Source organism: Chelonia mydas, chromosome 11 (genome assembly GCF_015237465.2).
Source record: "Chelonia mydas isolate rCheMyd1 chromosome 11, rCheMyd1.pri.v2, whole genome shotgun sequence".
Lineage (NCBI taxonomy): Eukaryota > Metazoa > Chordata > Testudines > Cheloniidae > Chelonia > Chelonia mydas.
Window position 1 is genome coordinate 68183363 of NC_051251.2, and position 21316 is coordinate 68204678.

General features: G+C 40.2%; 1 protein-coding gene and 1 long non-coding RNA gene across 4 annotated transcripts in view; one reads left to right on the forward strand and one right to left on the reverse strand.

Annotated features, from left to right (window-relative positions):
- LOC122462281 overlaps positions 1-18085 on the reverse strand; it is a 28483-nt gene extending 10398 nt beyond the window's left edge. Inside the window, exons 1-2 of the long non-coding RNA XR_006284752.1 lie at positions 18003-18085; positions 15072-15187 (exon numbers count right to left, since the gene is read on the reverse strand). This is a non-coding gene — a long non-coding RNA (uncharacterized LOC122462281). The remainder of the gene's footprint in view (positions 1-15071; positions 15188-18002) is intronic.
- UBE2F (ubiquitin conjugating enzyme E2 F (putative)) overlaps positions 1-21005 on the forward strand; it is a 127845-nt gene extending 106840 nt beyond the window's left edge. For all 3 annotated transcript variants that reach the window (XM_037912005.1, XM_043524946.1, XM_037912004.2), the window contains one exon: positions 19685-21005. In XM_037912005.1, the coding sequence (XP_037767933.1) occupies positions 19685-19735 (51 nt within the window). In that variant the 3' untranslated portion in view covers positions 19736-21005. The remainder of the gene's footprint in view (positions 1-19684) is intronic.
- Positions 21006-21316: the final 311 nt, after the last annotated feature.

Here is a 21316-nt window from a genome sequence, read left to right on the forward strand (position 1 = left end):
TTAAAATTGTCCAACATAATCTTGCATAAAAGAATGGAGATAAAACAAAATATAACTTTTACTGAAGGGATGTTGTGTGATATCTAGCTCTAAGACAATGGAAATAGCTTGGTATTTGTTAATTGTATAGATAAGTTATGGGACCTGATATTTCATGTTATTAACCTGTTTCCTGCTGAGTGCTTGTCAGTAGCCTTGAATTCATGACTTACAGGTCTGTGCTGCTTGCTTGGATTGCTGCCTTTGTCTAATTTATTTTCTAATTTACTGAGACATACTAGCTTTCTTTTCTAATGTGGCTAGGCAATAGATGAGGATACACCTGTCAGAGAATATGTAACCTTCAAATACGGCATGCACAATACAGAAAAATAAATGTCTGCAATGAAAGCCTCAAAAACATTAACATTAAAGTTGACATTAAAGCTCACCTTGTTCAAAATATCTATTGCAGTTAAAGGTTTTTGGTTCAGATACAGCAAGTTTACAAAAATCTTCCTCCTTTTACATTTTCAAATAAACCTCTTACTGCAGATGTGGCTATAGCAACACTTCCCCTGCCCCACTCCCCTTTACCCACTTCTGAAAATCTCCAGCAATGTCTGGCAAAGCAATAAACATGAGTTTTAACATTGTGGGGTTAAAAGAAAATAAAAACCACATTTCTGGAAACGATTCAGATAGTCTTGTAGTGTTTCATGCTGCCATGCAGAAGGTTTAGATTTTTGACTCTGTTCTCCTTGGGCTACCATAGAGTAGGATTGCCTTGTATTGCTCTACAGTGACCTCTGCCCCAACCCCTCAGCTGAAGTAATGATGAGCTCTAACGGGAGCCTTAGACCTAGTTTCTTAGCTGAAAGGAAAGTTTGTCTGATGCACACTATTGAAGTTGGGGGCATCCTATATATAACTAAAAAAAATAGAGAATATCCTCAGGACTTTAATCTGTGTCCTATCAGATGTTCTACAGGTATTATTTTTGTCATTTAACTACTGAAAAAAAATCTTCCTTTCCTACATCATTAGAGGTAATCAGTTTAGCATGGTTAATTAATGCAAATTATTATAAGTGGAGACAGATACAGAATTGCAGGGCACTTCAAATTCAAAGTAGTATTTTTAGATTGATTAAAAATTCCTAGGATGCAAAAATGCAATTGACTATGGAAAAAAGAAACTCCACAGATAGGTTATAATTTGGTCCTGAGGATTTTAAATGATGCTGTGATTATAAAATACAATTCCTGTTGTAGAACTGCAGTCTTTCATAGAATCATAGAATATCAGGGTTGGAAGGGACCCCAGAAGGTCATCTAGTCCAACCCCCTGCTCAAAGCAGGACCAAGTCCCAGTTAAATCATCCCAGCCAGGGCTTTGTCAAGCCTGACCTTAAAAACCTCTAAGGAAGGAGATTCTACCACCTCCCTAGGTAACGCATTCCAGTGTTTCACCACCCTCTTAGTGAAAAAGTTTTTCCTAATATCCAATCTAAACCTCCCCCATTGCAACTTGAGACCATTACTCCTCGTTCTGTCATCTGCTACCATTGAGAACAGTCTAGAGCCATCCTCTTTGGAACCCCCTTTCAGGTAGTTGAAAGCAGCTATCAAATCCCCCCTCATTCTTCTCTTCTGCAGACTAAACAATCCCAGCTCCCTCAGCCTCTCCTCATAAGTCATGTGCTCTAGACCCCTAATCATTTTTGTTGCCCTTCGCTGGACTCTTTCCAATTTATCCACATCCTTCTTGTAGTGTGGGGCCCAAAACTGGACACAGTACTCCAGATGAGGCCTCACCAGTGTCGAATAGAGGGGAACGATCACGTCCCTCGATCTGCTCGCTATGCCCCTACTTATACATCCCAAAATGCCATTGGCCTTCTTGGCAACAAGGGCACACTGCTGACTCATATCCAGCTTCTCGTCCACTGTCACCCCTAGGTCCTTTTCCACAGAACTGCTGCCTAGCCATTCGGTCCCTAGTCTGTAGCGGTGCATTGGATTCTTCCATCCTAAGTGCAGGACCCTGCACTTATCCTTATTGAACCTCATCAGATTTCTTTTGGCCCAATCCTCCAATTTGTCTAGGTCCTTCTGTATCCTATCCCTCCCCTCCAGCGTATCTACCACTCCTCCCAGTTTAGTATCATCCGCAAATTTGCTGAGAGTGCAATCCACACCATCCTCCAGATCATTTATGAAGATATTGAACAAAACCGGCCCCAGGACCGACCCCTGGGGCACTCCACTTGACACCGGCTGCCAACTAGACATGGAGCCATTGATCACTACCCGTTGAGCCCGACAATCTAGCCAGCTTTCTACCCACCTTATAGTGCATTCATCCAGCCCATACTTCCTTAACTTGCTGACAAGAATGCTGTGGGAGACCGTGTCAAAAGCTTTGCTAAAGTCAAGAAACAATACATCCACTGCTTTCCCTTCATCCACAGAACCAGTAATCTCATCATAAAAGGCGATTAGATTAGTCAGGCATGACCTTCCCTTGGTGAATCCATGCTGACTGTTCCTGATCACTTTCCTCTCCTCTAAGTGCTTCAGGATTGATTCTTTGAGGACCTGCTCCATGATTTTTCCAGGGACTGAGGTGAGGCTGACTGGCCTGTAGTTCCCAGGATCCTCCTTCTTCCCTTTTTTAAAGATGGGCACTACATTAGCCTTTTTCCAGTCATCCGGGACTTCCCCCGTTCGCCACGAGTTTTCAAAGATAATGGCCAAGGGCTCTGCAATCACAGCCGCCAATTCCTTCAGCACTCTCGGATGCAATTCGTCCGGCCCCATGGACTTGTGCACGTCCAGCTTTTCTAAATAGTCCCTAACCACCTCTATCTCTACAGAGGGCTGGCCATCTCTTCCCCATTTTGTGATGCCCAGCACAGCAGTCTGGGAGCTGACCTTGTTAGTGAAAACAGAGGCAAAAAAAGCATTGAGTACATTAGCTTTTTCCACATCCTCTGTCACTAGGTTGCCTCCCTCATTCAGTAAGGGGCCCACACTTTCCTTGGCTTTCTTCTTGTTGCCAACATACCTGAAGAAACCCTTCTTGTTACTCTTGACATCTCTTGCTAGCTGCAGCTCCAGGTGCGATTTGGCCCTCCTGATATCTTTCCTACATGCCTTTGTATATAGCTGAGAGTAAAGGAATTATCAACATTGACAAACCCAACATTTTACTCTTCCATTTATCCAAAACTAAACATTTCAGTTTTAAGAAGAAATGTTCTCATGTTTGGTGTGTGTCTCAGTTATGTAGCTGAAATGTCAGCACTGGTGTTGCTGTTCCTTTAGAAAGCTATTGTTTGGTTTTTCTATCCTTAACTTTTATAATAGAAGTTGGATATGATTTTGGAGACACTCAGTCCTGGACCTCTGGAGCAACACCGACAACAAAAAATGTGAAGAAATGTAAAGTGAATGACTAAATACTCACCTAGCAAGCTTTTTCTAGGCAATTTGCATGATACAAGAAGATAAGTAACTTGGTCCTAGATTATTTTTTTTAATATAGCTGTAAAAGAAAGACTGCCTGTCTTCTTTCCCTCTCACCCCTTGTATATCCCAGTAAGCAGAAACTCTGAGCTCTTTAAGAGTGAGGCTTCTGTCTTTAAAGGTAGTTTATTTAATGTCCCACTCCCTAGACACTTTCAAAATATGCCCTGGGGAACCATTAGCAAACATTATTTCTTTTGTCAGGTGAGGGGAGAGAAGTGAGAGCTTGGTTCAGTTTCACTTTCTAATCGGAAATAGCGTTTTGTTGTTAGGGGAAATTTTGTCAAATTACCTTATTACATTTGGGTCAGATGTCAGAAGTGCTCAGTGTTCATGTTTCGGGCTGGATTTTCAGAAGAGCCCAGCTCCAATTTAAGCACCTAAATAAATTGGCCAGATTTTCAAATACCGTTTCAGCAGCCAGCAACTGCTATTCTCCGTGTTAGTTACTGGGTTCTGGCACTTTGAAAAAAATTCAATCACTTATTAAGGCATCCAAAGGAGAGCTATTGAGTGCTGAGAGCTTTTGAAAATTTGATTCTACACGGCTAGTGTCTGGGTCATTTACCTGTCTGTTTGTTGCTATTGCTCTGATATTTCCCCCACCAGCTCCTGTTTTCAAACAGGAAATGGAGGCCAGGGATGGGTAAAAACAAAAATATGTAATCCCAGGTTAAGTAATTTTGTTAAAACTCTTGGAGGATGTGTTAGATAATCTTTAACTATCTTTATAAAAATGGAGGTGGGGGGAGTTACAAATAAAAGCACTCACCCTTTAACAAACTGGGTTTCGATCCTGTAAAGCAGCGGTTCTCAAACTGTGGGGCAGGCCTCCCAAGGGAGGTGTGGGAATGTGTCAAGGAAGGGGAGAGTTGTGTGTTTTAGTGGATTTTTTTAAGAGCTCTGGCTGTCAGCTCTGGGTGGCTGGGGTTCATGTATGAGGGCCGTGCACACCCAGGAGGCAGGGATACAGGGGACAGCCAGAGCCCCAGGGCCCAGGCTCTCCTTCTGCCCTCCCCTCAATTCCTCACCAGGAGGTAGCCCAACCTTAGGCTCTCCTTCCCTGCCCTGCCCCCAGTCCCTCACCTGGAGGCAGCGGGGCTCCAGCTGTCAGCTCCGGGTTGGCAGCAGCAGTGCAGAGGTAAGGGTGGCAATGGGGCATTAAGTGTGTTGTGAACAGTGATATTGGCGAATATCAGTTTCCACATTGCCACCCTTACTTCTGTGCTGCTGCTGGCATGGGGCTGCCTTCAGAGCTGGGTGCCCGGCCAGCCGCCGCTGCTGCTCTCCATTCTGCCTTCAGAGCTGGGTGCCCGACCAGCCGCCGCTGCTGCTCTCCATTCTGCCTTCAGAGCTGGGTGGTGATGTATGTACTTAGGGGGATAAACGACTATAGACACAAAGAAGGGAGGCCTAATCAAATAAGTTTGAGAACCACTGCTGAATAGGCATCTTGATTTCAACCAGCATCCTGCTTCCACACTGATCAGGGTGTTGGTGTTTTGTTTTTTCTTATTAATGGTTGTGCTTTCTTGTCATGGTGTAGTTACAAAGAAAGATGTTAACATGATTTTACTGATCAGGGTCTTGTAGGCACTAATTTTTCTGACTTTTTTTCGGAACCCATGTTTTCTCTAATGGTTAATTCTCAGTATTGTATACTAATTGCTGTTACAGCACCAATAGAAAGATGTGTTCCACTAAGATTTCTTTAATGATAATTGAGGTCTAGGTTTTGAAGCTAGCCCTTTTAACATGTAAGTGCCTCTTAAATGATTAATGATTAATTCTCCAGATTTACAAAAGCAGGGTTATGTAATGAACCGAAAAGGCATATATTTCTTATACTTGCTGCTCCAATTACACGTATCCTATTCACTGCTTTCCTGAAAATGTTGTCTTAAATGATAGCCTTTGCTCCCTCTTTAGGGTTTCATTTTTAAAAAATTATTTTCTGCTACATATGCTAGTTTTTGAAGATATATTAAACAGGATTTTCTCCCCCCTGTCCATTTTACACTTCGACATGATCTTGCAATTATAATGCTGACTTTCTGACATCACAGTGATTCCATGGGAAAAAATTAATGTCACAAACACAAGGTTATGACTTTACTAGAGGATCCAGGAAAAAGGAGACAAGAGTTTGGGGAAAGGTGGTGGCCTTTTATAGTATCTGCAATAATAGCAAAAGAAAATAGCTGCTGAAGCATATTATTTGAAAAAATGTCCATGAACGTGAAAATTCCTCTTTAAAGGTTTGTATTTCAGCAGGTCCTTGGATTTTTTACCCTCTTTATCAAGCTGCCCTGAAACATGCATATACTCTGGAAAACTGAATGGAGTTATTTCCCTTTTTCTTTTAAAAGTGACTTTATAAGATTTTGTGAGGATGAGGAACTATTGTAATTAAAATCAACCAGCGATGGTATCTGTGGAATTGAAACCTGCATTTTATTGTGTTCATATGAACCCACAGCCTGTGTACAACCAACCTAGATTTTTTGAATTTTTCAGTGAGTCCACGAATACTAGTGACAGTTTTGGACCTTGTAGACTTTCCCTCTTCTCATATGCAACCACCACAGGAAAGGTGCAGTTTGGCACTATCCCAGTGTCTTAAAGTATGGGCTTCATGCTACGGTGGTAGCATGTGGAGTCAGAGCACCACCTGAAAGAATCCACAGGCAAATGGTAACCACTTCTGTCTGGCTGGTTTTCTGTGAACCTCCAAAAGGGTTTTGTGTTTTTAATATATTTCCCCAGTACAAAGGCCAGATACCACAGTTGTCTTTACTTTTATTTTTACTATATGTTACCCTGTCAGCCTTATTGTCCGATGAGAAATTTCTGGAGGAGACTAGAAGGGCTAGGGAGGAAATGCCAAACTATGAGAGGCCTTATATTGTAACTAGCTGAGGATATGGAAGTAGAGTCTACAGATATTTTCATATGTCCAAGATTTGATTTCATATTCAGAGCCTTTGTTTCTGATCATTGTTCTTTTGGCACTGGAATTACCTATACACTATAAAATGATGGTATCAGTTTTTAAAACTCCGGTTTTTCGATCATCAACTTTACAACAGAAGAGTTTGGTCTATTAGTTTAAAGGCTTGCTTTAATGTTTCAAACCTTCACATGCTAGAAGTGAACTTGATTTTAAAGGTTTTCAGACATTCGTTTCCTTGTTGAAATTATGTATGTTCAATTGCAGTGTTTTGTATCATTCTTTGATTCCAGTTTAAACTGTCATATTGAGGGCAAAGGCATTACTTCAGTTCAAAGACTTCTTTCAGTAAACGTTCACCCTGACAGTCATATTGCATTAGTTTATCCCAATAATATTTATTATAATAGGCCCTTTTCTTCCTCTGTAGAATTACCTACTATGCATGGTGTTTTTCCATAGGAATTTTAGCAACTGCAAATGAAAATAAGTATTTGGGTTTTGACTGATAAACCTCTCAGGTTAATGAACTGGTTATTTTCGTACATCCTTGTGTTTTTTTCTAACTCTTCCCTTTTTGTGCTGTAAATGTATACTGCGCACTTTGAAGCCCTCTCCTAATAAGCTTAAAATGCAGTAAAAAAATATCTGAATGAAAATAGCAGCATATCTGCTAACTGTGCTAATGGATATACATAATTATTTTTATAATTATTTATACAAACTATAACCCATCTTTCATAAACATTGTAACTATGGATGGAACTTTACTTTTCTAGTTCAGTAAAGTTGGTTTAAAGTTTAGCAGATGTGAGCTTTGTCCAGATAATAACTGAAAATCCAAAAGAAACAGATCTTTGTATCAATTGAAGCTCTTGTTTTGCATTAGAAAACTGTAGTTTAGACAAATACATTTAGCTTTGGAAACTAAGTAATTTCTGTGCATTAGTGGATGTCATACTTGTTGCGTACATACTGGTTCATGGTTGTCTTGACTCTAAGGCCTGGTTTACACACAGTAGGGTTTAGCTAGACAGCTCTGCATAGTAGTCCAAGTGACATCTCTTCAGGTACGCGCTCCTCTGGGTGCGCACTAGGCAGATTGGCACCACTTGCTGCTTTGAACTCAATTACGTGTGTTGATGCTTTTGTGCCAAAAAAAAAAAAAAATCTGAGTATTGGATTAAAAGAAAGATGTGGAAGAGTTGTCTGTCGGTAAAACAGATTACAATGTATGCTAAGAACTCAACCATTCAGTGTATCAAACAGATCTCAGAAAAATATTTGAGCACACTTTCATGACGCACCCAGAGCAAACAGCGAGAGAGAAAGTAATTCACAAAAGGGATTCCAAAAAAAAGTTGAGCACAAGTTGTGCTTCTTCCCTGAGAAGGGGGCTGCAAGTCAAAGGTGTATGAACTTGAGTAGTGAAGAATGGGCTCTACACACTTTGCTCGTGTACATTTGGCATAGGTAACCCCTTTGATTGTATAAGAGAAATTTGAAGATAACTTCAATAAGAACTTTGTCTCTCCTATCTTTGAACAGGATGCTGTTCAAACAGCTTAAAATGCCACCATAATAGACAGTGGCAGCAAGAAAGGTAGTTGGTTTCCTACTATGCTCATTGTGTGGGTGGGAGTAGGTTGACACATGTGACAGATTATATGTCTGACTGTTGTTCTCTAGTTTGTAAATGGTTGTTATGAAAGCATCACCAGACAACAAATACGGAATTGTTTCTGTATAGATGAGATGTTATGGGGTTGTTAGCTTCCGCAATAGAGATCTTCTCTGTGTCAAAGATCAGTGTTCTCTCAATTTTCAGTTCAGTTAGACCCTAATGGTGTTCTATAGTCACTGAATAGACTGGGGCACAATCACACTATCTAGGTCAAGATGTGGGTTGCCAAAGCATCTGTTCTAAATACTGACAGAGCACCATTGCTACTTCAATCAGATTTGAGTCCTTCATCAGGCTGGTTGTGTTTTTTTTTAATTTTTGTTTAAGGCTTTTCTACTCAAACATACAGAAATCATTTGGTCAGAAGAGAGCCTAAAATGATTGTCCAGTAACTGATGCCAAGTTAGGTTCGTTGTAGAATCTTCTAGTTCATCTGAATATCAGACACTCGTGTTGTTTTCATGACCATTGGACACAATTATTGGAATGCAAAATTATTTGTAATGTTGATGCAAATGATAAATGTTTCTCTTCTGTGGAGGAATTTCTAAGGTAACAGATCTTCATTCTTTGGCACATGAATATGAATTTTAGGATCACAAGGATGAATCAAAAAATTTTATAAATAAAACATGTAACTACTGAAATGACTGACAGATCTTTAAAATGTAACTTATTTAAATAGTGTCTGATCTGCAAAATATCCTACATGCCTCATGCAAACCAGTTCTCTCTATATATATACATCAATACATTCTTCAAATTTCTTCAAAACTTTAGGCTACCAGCTATGGATAGTTTTTCTAAAGAGCTTTGCAGCAGTTCAATCTCAGTTTCACAAAGGAATGTATTATAGTTTCCATATCAGAGGGAGAAAAACAACAAAACATCACACATCGTGAGGGAAATGGCATTCTCCCCAGATGCGCTGACTTGAACAACCCAGCATAATTTTCAATTTTATGGTAACGTAACTGCAGCCAATTCTGGTTATCCAGTCTTGAGTATCGGTAATGCTGTCAGGCCAGATTGAATCTGTTCATGATGATATAAAGTACTACCACTTCCACAAAATGTAAAAGTGGCTTGATTCAGATGTATAGTTATTGGTCCACTAAAGCCAATAGTAGCTGCATATGCTCAGATGTTCTCAAAATCCAACCACTTCTAATCTAGGTGCTTAAATAGGGATTTAAGATAATAATTTAGGCATCCACATTGAAAATTTTGGCCTCAGTTTGCAGCCCTTACAGTTGCAGAGATGTCACTGAAAGTGACACAGTGCAGTGCTGCAGTAGACTTATGCCAGCAAAGCTGGATCAGTCAGGGATGTGAAGAGATGTGATCCCTGACCCGTCGTAGCTCTGTCAACAAAAGCTACTGGGGTAGGCCAGTTATAGTAGCAAACGTGCAGTTTTGCCAGTATAACTAATGTCACTTGGGGGGAAAGGGGCTGCAGTGAGCTATACCAACCAAAGCACGACTTTGTCATTATAACTGTTTGCACACTAGGAGTGCTTTCCTGGCATAGCTATACCACCACAGCGCTCCTAGCCCGAGTCTGCAGATAGATCAAATGAAACATTGGCTCAGAACCAGTGTTCAGTAGTTGACACCATCCATTAGCTTTGTGCAGGAATGGAAGGCCCTAGTGCAGCACAATTGCTGTAGAGCCATGGCTTGTGGAGAATCAAGGAACTTCACGCTGAGGTCCTTGGTATAGTGGGGGCAATGCAGAGAAGGTCCTCCACTCCACTTCACATCCAGTACATGGGCTATTAAAATTGGCACTGTGATTTTGTACACCTTGCAAATGTACTAAAAGTTTCTAGGGGAAATCTATAAATCATTCCTTCATGGCTACCACAAACACCACTCTTCATACAATTAAAATTTAATGTCAATGCTTTGAGATTCTTAAATGAAGTGTCATACTAAAACAGTTAAATAGGGTGAGAGAGACAATGACCAGGAAGAAATCTGAATTGGAAAAATACCTTACACTTCAGATATTTTTGTGTTATTTCAAAGCATTCATTCAGATCTTTGTGTGTATGTGTAGATGTATATATCTTTTTTTTATATGAAGAACAACAGAGGAAAGGTTTTTCTTTTTAAGTAATATTTCATAAGTCATCTGGATAAATTTCCCTACTAGTTATCTCCACCTTTAAAACTTCTGTTAGAACTGAGTTGTTTAGGATGTCTAATTTCTTGGTTAATGTGCATAATTCCAAAGGACCCTTACTTATTTAGTTTAGCTGCATCTTCTGTAATACTGATTCATTATCAGTCAACTGCAACTTGACCATAGATATTTATTATATTATTAAAATCTTGTTGTTGAATTTGTTGCATTTTTCTCTCTTTAACATGTTTTCCCCAAAAAATGGTTTGGGCCATTTCTATAGTCTATGAGCTTTAACAAATACTTTGCCTAATATAGCTATTTAATTGTAATTGTGGATTTTACTGAAATGTAATGTTGGAAGATTTAACGATATTTAGATGAGTACGTAGAGGGTTATGAGGATGGTTGTGGCAAGAGATGATGCCTGTTCTGCTACTTTGTGATATATTGTGCATTTAATGAAAGGTCCACTGCTGTTTTAATTCTTCACATTTACAAACTGGAAAACGTGTTTTTTTCCTCAATCTAAATAGTGACAGATCCAAAACAGCAACTGTGCACAACAGATTGTTCCAATATCAAATCCTTTAGCATAAAAGTTTGTACAAATGTAAAAACTGAATGTAGACTGCAAGAAGGGGCAAATGGTTAATGGTTGTAAGTGAGGAGGTATTGCCAAACAATTAGGTAGTCTCTGGTTGATTGTCATGTTTGCTGTTTCTGCCTGGGGTGCTATGTTGGTGGTTGTGTTATTTTGTGGTTTGGTTGGTGTTTTTATTTTTAATTAAATGCTTGTCAATAGTGAACTCCTTGCCATTGTAAAATACTCAAAAAAAGAGCTAATTTCTAATCATTTTATAGCCACTGATCCAGAGTACCTTCTGTTTGCACTCATGCAGAGACCTTGATCAGAGTAGCATTTCCTAGTATTCCAGCATTTATAGAAGTGTATTGGAATTTCACCATATCAGGAAATTTTGAGTAGGTACTCTCACTTCATTTCTGTATTTTTCAGTATATTCCTTCCATCTCATTCCTCAAGGATTTATAATTAAGGCTACGAGTATGTCACGGAGATTGTGGAAGTCATGGAATCCATGACAAAATCGTAGCCTTATTTATAATCTGTAGGTAATTGTCTTCCATTCTGTTAAATTCTCATTTTATTGATATGCTCTATGGAAAATGTATACAGTAGCCACAAATATGTACAGTCAGTAGCTGTATATCTTAGGCCATATTTTTTTAAGCTCAGTTCAGTTTCAGCATATCTTGCTTTTGACACATGTGCATCAGCTGAGATGTAAGTATATTGGTTTAACATTGGATTTTTATTTATTTATTTATTTTTTTGCTATTACCTATGCAATCATTTATCTGGAAGCATTGAGTTCAGTTTGTTCAATTTTCTGTTAATATGGTTGACTCATTACATATAACCATGGGCAGCGGGTATTAAAGGCTGCCTTGCATGGCCGCACCAGCCCCCAGGAGCTGTGCTGCAGGCACTCTTCCCCTGTGGCTGGGGCCCCAGGCTGGAGTTCATGGGGCCCGACCTGCAGCCAGAGACTCTGCCCAGTGCTCCAGGCCTAGGGATGGGGGCACGACCTCTGGCGCTCTGGGGCTGGAGGTGGGAGGGCCATTGCCGCCTGCCCACCCTTCCAGGGCTGGGAGGGGGTTCTTGCCGGTCACAGCTAAATGCAAGATGGAACAGACTGTTTAGCATAAGTAGTTAACACATTCTAGGGAACCATTCAAGGTAGGGTAGCCCGTTAACACCTCTGCAGTCCTAGGACAAAAAGGGGGGTTAGTGGGTTACAGATTGTTGTAATAAGCCATAAATTCAGTGTGTCTGTGCAGCCCGTGATTTTTACTGTCTAGGAGAGTTATGAGTTTAAGCTCCCAGGCTCACCTTTTAAAAGTGTTCCATCTTGCGTTTATCTGTGATGCTCCGAGTACCTTTCCCAGACCTGAAGAAGAGCTCTGTTTTGCTCAAAAGCTTGTCTCTCTCATCAACAGAAGTTGGTCCAATAAAAGATATTACCTCACCCACCTTGTCTTTCAGATAAATTTTCACTTGCAAGAGTACTGCATGCTAAAAATTAAACAAGGCAAACTAAATTTAAAGGAAGTAAAACTACCAATAAATATGGAAAAAACTTTCATTTGGTAAATTCAATGTATATTTAACTTAAGTTGCCCACGCAGTTACACAGTTTTAAATAGATAATATTGTGGAATATTATTCCATATCAGATATACTGAACATGTTCCACAGTTTTCACTCTTTTCAATGAATTTTCAAGTTTTTGCAGTGTTCGTATTGAGGTTTCATATTAACCAGTTTATAATGCAAAACGTGTACTCCTCTGATTATTATTTCTGCTTCTGATTGTTCAGCACTGCATATAAACAGATGTGAACATAAACAAATATACAGTGTTAATAAGAAACTTTTAAACCATATGGTGTGCCTAAAATTAGAGTATTGCAGTTGTGTAATGAGAACCTTCTGTTCAGTAACCAGATTCACATGAAACATAATCTGCTTAATGTAATCTGGCCAACACTGTCATTTTCTTGATCAGGAAGGTAAGCAGAAGTGACAGACAGCCTTTATAGAGCATCTTTGCTATTTAGACACTGTCTCTGCCTTCGATTAATGCAGAGAGCTTGTGTTCTGATATAACACTTCGGATTCAGTGGTGAAAAAGTGCTTTTCAACTTCCTGTACTTTGTTGTTGCCACTTCTCAAATTCTGTTCGGTAATGAATATGCAGTCATTTGTAATGGTTTATATTTTATTTTATATGCATCTTCCTTAATCCTACCTCTTAACTTCATTTGCCTCTCGCTGTTTGTTAAAGTGACTTCTCAGGCTGACGAGGTGAGATGTAATAACCCCGTGCTTACTTTATTTAGGTATAAATATTTGTATTATGAGCAGTTTCCATTGACTTAGGGCTTGAAGCGGATAGTGCTTTAACTCTAGGTAGGTGCAGACAAAAAAGTAGCTTGATTCTTGATTGACCCCAAAAAATTAAAATGACCTTTCACTTTCTTGGAGATTGACCTTTCATTTCTTCATGATTATTACCTCTGGGTTAGCTCAGTACTGTTCAGTAAACAGGGCAATGAGCCCAGGAGTCCTGTAATACATCAAGTATCTGATTCAATGTTCTGAGTGAGTGGACTGATGTAATTTCATTATTACACAACAGCCTGATGAGAAGATGAGTTGCAGTGCTGAGAGGCTTGAGTCTATGAAACTGAGCGTTCGTAGTGACCGTTGAAGAGAGGTGCTTTACAATTAGTTATATTTATTTGTAGTACAAATAGCTCATAGCATCCTTGATACTGTGTACAAATGCAAAAGGTTATTTTAATTTTTTGTTTAATATTCAGAAAGCATCAAGCTACATCGGGAAAGATGCTATCCTAGTCCCAAACAATTTCCAGTCTGGGAACCGTTCTGACAATTAGATTTGCATTGTCACAAAATATTTCATGTATTTGTGAGGTAGTTTTAACGTGGAAACACTGTTTTTGTCAACATTGTTTGTCAGGTAGCCACTCCAACCCTTAAGTTTCATGTTTTAAAATAAAAATCAAACCAGTTAGCATTAATGGGACTTAGTTGGCATGTTTAGCCCACATGGCAAAGAATTTGACTGGCAGAGTTGAGGCCGACTGGCAGGACACTGCTGCTATCTGGGCTGTAATTGATTTGTGAATAGATGGGTTTCAGAGTAATAGTCTTCCATCTCCAGAGATGTGAATTTTTTCTTTTCAATAGCACTACACATTAACTTGGTGACTTCATATTCTTCCAATAGATTTCTTTTCGTTATTTTTTATTTCTTATGAGAATAAACCTGTCTGGAATTAATCTGATTCAGCAAGGAAGTGGGTGAATTCTCTAGTTAAATGCCCTGATAAGGAGGGAGTTTTGTTTGACTCATCTAAGCAGGCCAGCTACAATGCTGTGAAGAAGTCTTGAATTATCCAGTGATTAATCTGTTTTTGAACAATGGGGAGGTGAGGTCTAACATTCCTTACTGAAGAGCTGGGAAAACTGTATTTTAATTAAAGCTTGCCAGAAATTTTTCCAATTAAACAGTTTTGTTGGAAAATGCCAGTTCATTGAATCCAGTTTTTTTTTTATGAAAGAGAGTTGGGTTTGACAGACTTTCACAGAATCACTAGCAGCTGTGAAACTGACAAGAATGTCCATTTGAGTCCGCAGCTGCCCCTCTGGGGAGACACCTTGTATCTGTTTCTAAAATACCTTTTGATTTTTAAGCTTTCTGATTCACAAGAAATTTTGACAAATTTGGTTTCATTCCAATTTGGAACAAAACCAAATTTTCAAATGCCATAACTTCTCGTGAACTGGAAATCCCCAGTTTCGGCCAGCTCTAATTTTAATAGGGTTAGGAGATGATGTCTTAAAATCAGAGTTGTAGAAGGAATAGGTTAGCTGAATGCAGTATTCTGTTAAATTCATCAGTTCTTTCCTATGAGAGAGAAGAGGACTGCATAATCCTGAAGCGTCAAGCTGTAAATAAGAGACATGCCATCCCTCTGTCATTTATGTGCAATAAGGCTCTCAGCTCCTGATGCTACTCAGACATGACTTCTAATGATGGGTGCTTGTAATCTGTGTTATCTTTTTGGAAACCTAACTGCTGCTTCGAGTGATGGGTCCCTATTTCATTCCACTGATGGTGCGCATGCGCCTGGAGCCAGAGAATTTGAAAGCAGTGTCCATTGGTCTGGACATGTGCCTTGACTCACCTCGTGCCTCCAACCAAAGGGATAAAGGGCGGGGTGAATCTACTGCCTCTCCAGTTCTTTCCGACCACTGCATGGTCCAGGTTAGCCCCTTAAGTGTTTGCAACTTCATCTTCGTTCTACAAAATAAGAATCGTCTTGTTTGTAAATAGTTTAATGTTTTAATAGTTTTTATGGTTTACCATTACATCAGTCTCTTGGGAGGCCCCTCCCTCCCTCTTCTCCTCCCCACCCCCAGGGTGTGCCTTTCAGGTACCAGACTATGCCCAGGACTCCAAGCTTCACACTCTGTGCTTCCTGCTTGCAGTCCTTCTTAGTCAGGGACGACCACCAGTGCTGCCTGTACTGCCTTGGGAAAGCTCACATCATGGTATCTGCCGATTGTTTCCCAGCTGTACCCGACAAGGGCGGGAACTTCATCTCCACAAAAACCTCATGGAGAAGGCCATGAGACCCCAATTGGACCCAGGCTGGGAAACCCCCTCTGTACGTCAGCCTGAACCAGAATCATCCTCCTCAAGAGATTCCGAGCCAGCCGATGAACCGCTCTTCCCTTACCCTACATAACCTCCACCATCCAAAAGACCCATGCCGGTTTGGGACCAACCTCTGCCTCATCTAACTCGGAGCCACTGGTACCCCATGCCATGGGGTCCCCCACGACCAACTATCAATTCCTTCTACTAGCCGTATTGGGGGACTAGTAACCAGTATCCCCTGCAGAGTCAATCCAACATGCCAAGGAGTCACCCCTTGTTTCCCTGCCCCAGATCTGGCAGAGGAGGAAGAACACTACACTACAGTTCTGTCACTTCCATCATCATGATCATCCCCAGACAAAGCAGTGACTTCTAAATCCCCTCCCCCCCTCAATGATTTCAGGCAGTTCCAGGGACTTCTCTGCAGAATTGCTGGAGAGCTTGTGATTTCTCTCAAGCAGATGCAAGACTCTGAGCACAAACTCCTAAATATCCTGCATACTTCTGGACCCAACAGAATAGCTCTCCCTGTTAATGAAGTCCCATGCACCTATGTCACCTTGTTCACAAGGCTCTACCTTCATTGCCTTCAGGCTTGGCTGCAGTCGGTATACTGCCCAAGCTGTTGTTCCATGAACCTCAGGGTAACAGTTTAGGTCAAGGTACTGTCTTGTCTTCCATGTTCTGGTGGACAAATCCTCATCCGGTATGCGTGGGCATCCCCTTTCTCCCTTCATCTCCAGACCAGGACCATTATTACAGATGCATCCCACATGAACAGTCACACAGCATAAGGTGCCTAACATCTCAAGGATCCAGGGTGCACATCATTATTCTGGAGTTGCAAGCAGTATGGAAAGCTTGTGAGTCCTTTCTTCCTTTCATCCATACTCACCATGTCCTTATAATGTCAGACAATGGTACGGCTGTCTTCCGCATCAACAAGCTGGGAAGTGCAGAAGCAGTCAGCCTCTAGAACTAGTGTATCCCCAATCAAGTCACCCTATCAGCAGCCTACCTTCCTGAAAAGCCAAATGTGCTTACAGATTCCCTCAGCAGACACTTTGCAGTCGACCACGAGTGGGAGTTTCACAATTTGTTACTGTGCAGTATTTTCACTCTATGGGGGACCCCAACCAGGGATCTGTTAGTCTCTCAAGCAAACAAGAAATGCACCACGTATTGCTCCAGAGGAGCCCTACATCATTACTCCCAGGGTGATGCTCTGCTTCTTCCTTCGTCAGACCAGTTCAACTATGCCGCCTTCTCCTGCCCTGAGTTCTACACAAAATCCTGATTGCCCCCTTCTGATCCAGACAGTTCTAGTTTCCCAACCAGATGTATGTCATCCCAGCCACCAATCATCCTCTCAACATTCCCCAAGCTTCCCGATCCAGTGGAATGGCAAGATCGAGCACCCCAATCTGTCTGTGCCACCTCATAGCTTGGTATTTGAATGTTCATGCTCCACAGCCATATGACACATCCTCTAGAACAATGGTTCTCAAGCAGGGGTACACGTGCCCCTGGGTCTTCCAGGGGGTACATCAACTCATCTAGATATTTGCCTAGTTTTAGAACAGGCTACGTAAAAAGCACTAGCAAAGTCAGTACAAACTAAAATTTCATACAGACAATGACTTGTTTATACTGCTCTGTATATTATACACTGAAATGTAAGTACAGTGTTTATAGTCCAATTGATTTATAATTATATGGTGAAAATTAGAAAGTAAGCAATTTTTCAGTAATAGTGTGCTGTGATATTTTTGTAATTTTATGTCTGATTTTGTAAGCAAGTAGTTTTAAAGTGAAGTAAAACTTGAGGGTATTCAAGACCAATCAGACTCCTGAAAGGTTGTACAGTAGTCTGGAAAGGTTGAGTGCCACTGCTCTATAATCGTAGAAAGGACTGTACTAGAAAATATTACCTAGCTAAACGGAAGCACTTCTCTTCTGGGGCACAACAAAGAGGCGCTTTCCCAGAGACTACAAATATTCCTCTCATCTTGGACTATAGCCTATCTTTGAAGACACCAGGTTTGTCCATCAGCTCCTTGTGAGTGTACTTGGCGTCAGTCAGCACATAACATCCACCTTCTCAGGGCTACTCAGTCTTTGCACATACGCTGACCAATAGATTCTGGAAAGGCCTAATAAGAACCTTCTCACCTACTCAGAAGTCTGCTCCCCAGTGGAACCTGAACCTTGTTTTCTCAGTACTCATAAGGTCCCCGTTTGAGCCTTTAGCTACTTGCTCCATGTCCCTCCTTTCCTTGAAGGTTGCCTTCCTTGTAGTCATCACTTCAGCGAGAAGAACTGGCAATCTTGGAATGATGATGGCAGAGCCTGCATACACTATATTCTATAAGGATACAGTGTCTTTACATCTGCACCCCAAATTCACCCCCTAAAGTAGTTGCAGAATTTCACTTTAACCAATTCATTCATTTACCTGTGTTCTTCCCAACACTGCACACTTCTTCAGAGGAATGAAGACTCCACTCCCTCAATGTTTGGTGGACATTGGCTTTTTACCTACAAAGAACAAAACCAATCAGGAAATCTCTGAGACTGTTTGTCACTATAGCAAAAATAGTCACAGGGCACCCTTATTTGTCTTGTCCACATTCAACTTTATACTATATGGTTTCCCACGTTCATATGTAATCTTCACTAACTTCATCAGACCTTCTGAATCAGCCAACTGTACTGTGCATAGTGAATGTCATTCATTCATTTTTCCATTCATCTTAATACTTTCTTCAGTTAATTTAATCACTAGCTATAAATGTTGAGTCGTCCATGGCATACAACCGTGTCTCACTTCTCTCTGATTACTGTTAGATTTCATTTGTGTCACCCACTGTAATCACTGTCTGATTCCAGTATAATTGTTTTATTACTCTGTGTTCATATCCCTCAATCCCTACAGATCGGAATATATTGAGCAATTTGTAGTGATAGAGTCTGTCAAATGCTTTTTGGAAGTCAATGAAACACAAGTATACTGTTTTCTCCATTTCGATTGATCTTTCTGATATGAGCTTCAGGTTCATAATTGCGATGCCCTTTCCATGTTTGAAACTGTATTGTTGTCCACTTATTTCCTGATCAGTCTTTCCTTGTATTCAGTCTTGAACAACTTGCAAGAACATGCTATACTAGGCTGATTGTTCTGTTGTTTTTACAATCCATAGCACTGTTCTTTTTGGGGGGGGATCTGAATATGCATGAGGTTGTAAAATCTTTTGGTAATTCTCCTGTCTCAGACATATTCTTCATCACCTCTGCCAGAGCTTTCAGATCTTCATCCCCTTATGCTTTGTAACAGTTCGGTTCGTATTACATCATAAGCTAGTGCTTTTTTTTTTTCTGTTCAGAATTTTTTTTTATTGGTACCATGATTTCTTCATCCACTATTGGCAGGCTTGCTCTCTAGTTGAGGTTTTTCAGGCCATAGTATATTCTCACCATCTCTCATTCTTGTGTTTAGGGTCTGTCAGATATTGTCCATTTTTGACCTTAAGGGTAATATTAATAATTTTTCTGTAATTAAAAATCACTGTAGGAAACTAATAACTTATTCAGAGTTGTAATAAATTAGTCTAGACAGTTAAAAGATATCACAACTACCATATAAATAAGCTGTTATGCAACTGTATAGAAGAGGGGGAAAGTTATAATGTGGCATGCCATCTGCTAATAGTGTATTTCATATCATTCCCCATTTGATTAAGGACTCTTTCGCTCTAAAATGATATGACCATGGCTACATTGTACATGATGAAACATTCATAGTTAGAACCCATCCGATAGGTAAGGGAATCCTGTCAGAACTGTTCAAACTGTACCGATCTTGACAGGTGTCCATAGTAAAGTGTTACTTCAAGGATTCTAAGTGTGGTATGTACTATTTTTTCCAGTGACTTTTGCTGCAGTGTGAAAAATGCAGTGAGTCAGCCAGTTTTCAAAGCAATGCAAAGATGCTATGATAGAGACATTTTTGCAAGACATACTAGTCTGAGAGAGAACTGCAGACCAACTTCCTTGAGTACCTAACATGGAAATTTCACTCATCCAGAATGTGTTTTTCTGAAATGTATGTGGTATAATTCTGATTCTTCTTTTCTCTAGGAGGACTTTCGGAATAAAGTTGAAGATTACATTAAGCGGTATGCGAGATGATGAAGGAAGACTGATGGCAGGACCATGGATTTCATACTATAGAGTTGTCTTTATCAAACAACAACAAAAAACCCAGATTGTACTAGTCCTGTGTCCATGTTGTACTGAAGAAAAAACCTAACTTCGTAATTGTCCAAGGTAAATGGACAGTTCAACATAAATACAGCAAGAAATTGTGTATGTTGGTTAAAAAAAGTTGTTTGCTTACTTTTAAAATGTTTGCTCTTCTGAAACTGTACTGTATATCTTGTTGATGAAATATGCTTGAGAGTTAAAAGAAATCACTATTGAAGTTGTACTACACTTTTCTTCTTGCCTAGTAAAAACAGTGATGCGTTTCTGGAACACTTCAAGTTGGCAATAAAATGGTCTCCCTCTGAACCAGATTATACTACTCTTGCCTTTGATGGAGCAGAAATAATACCAACTTTTCCCAGCAGTCACTAGAGCTTGTCAGAACGCATAAAATCAGCTCCCTCTAATACTGAACTCTAATGATTCTATTTAATCGAAGTACATTTTGGCACAAATTTGTGACTTGTACACTGCTGCTTTGAGTCTGAGCTACAGTACTTTTAGTGTGTATTGTTTGTGCAAAATAGTTGAGAAATATAGGCTAATCCAGAACCTACAAGTCTAAATTCATAGTTTTAGGGAAAAAATTATATATTCTGTGCAAATGCACCAAAAGGCTAGCTTTTCAAAACGGGCCTTTCAGATCCAGATGTGGAGAGGAAATTTTTGGAGACTGTTCCATAAATTGACAATGGAGTTTAGATTAATTTTCTGGTGAATGACCCAGCTGTGTCCTGTAACCCTGTGCCCTTGAGAGCAACATACTGATAGCGTGTGTAACACACTGCACCATTGTTATATTATTCCTGTGAGCCTAGGTTTTATTTATTTTTAATTTGGTGGGGGGAGGGGTTATGCTGAAGGAGTGATATGCTATAATCCCTCTTCTTGTAAGGAGCTGTATATCAAAGAAGAGTAAGGACATGTGAAAGCAGAGAGTCCGTTCAAAGCTAAAGGCATGAAACATTTGGAATCAGTGCTATGAAGAGTATTGTGTATTGTATACCATCACTCCCTATTACTCACTTATGCTAATCAGAACAATGCTCAATATCCTGTTTGGCCTAGTGAAAATGAATGGATATAGCCATAGACATCTAAGTGCATTGCATGGTGGGATCAGAGAGTGGAAATGGATTTGATTCAAGTTTTTATAAATAGGTGAAGCAGCAAAATAAATGTTTGTGGTTTCATACATACGGAGTGTGTGTGTAACGCTTTTACATTTTGCACCACCTGGAAGGCTACTTGATTCTGCTTGTCATCTTAATTTCTCATCATTGCTCTTTGTTAAATGCTGGGGCTTTCATTCGCCAGTGAAATTACCTATTGTCTATCCAAAACAAAAGTTACTAGATCACTGGCACATTCCAAACTTAGGTTATGCATTCTTAAAGCCTGCTGCTGCCATCTGCTTCTTGTGGCTGGACCCTGAAAGTTATACAGGGCCCTACTGACTTCAGTCGGACTCCAAGGATCCATCCACTCAGAGCAGCATGCAAGACT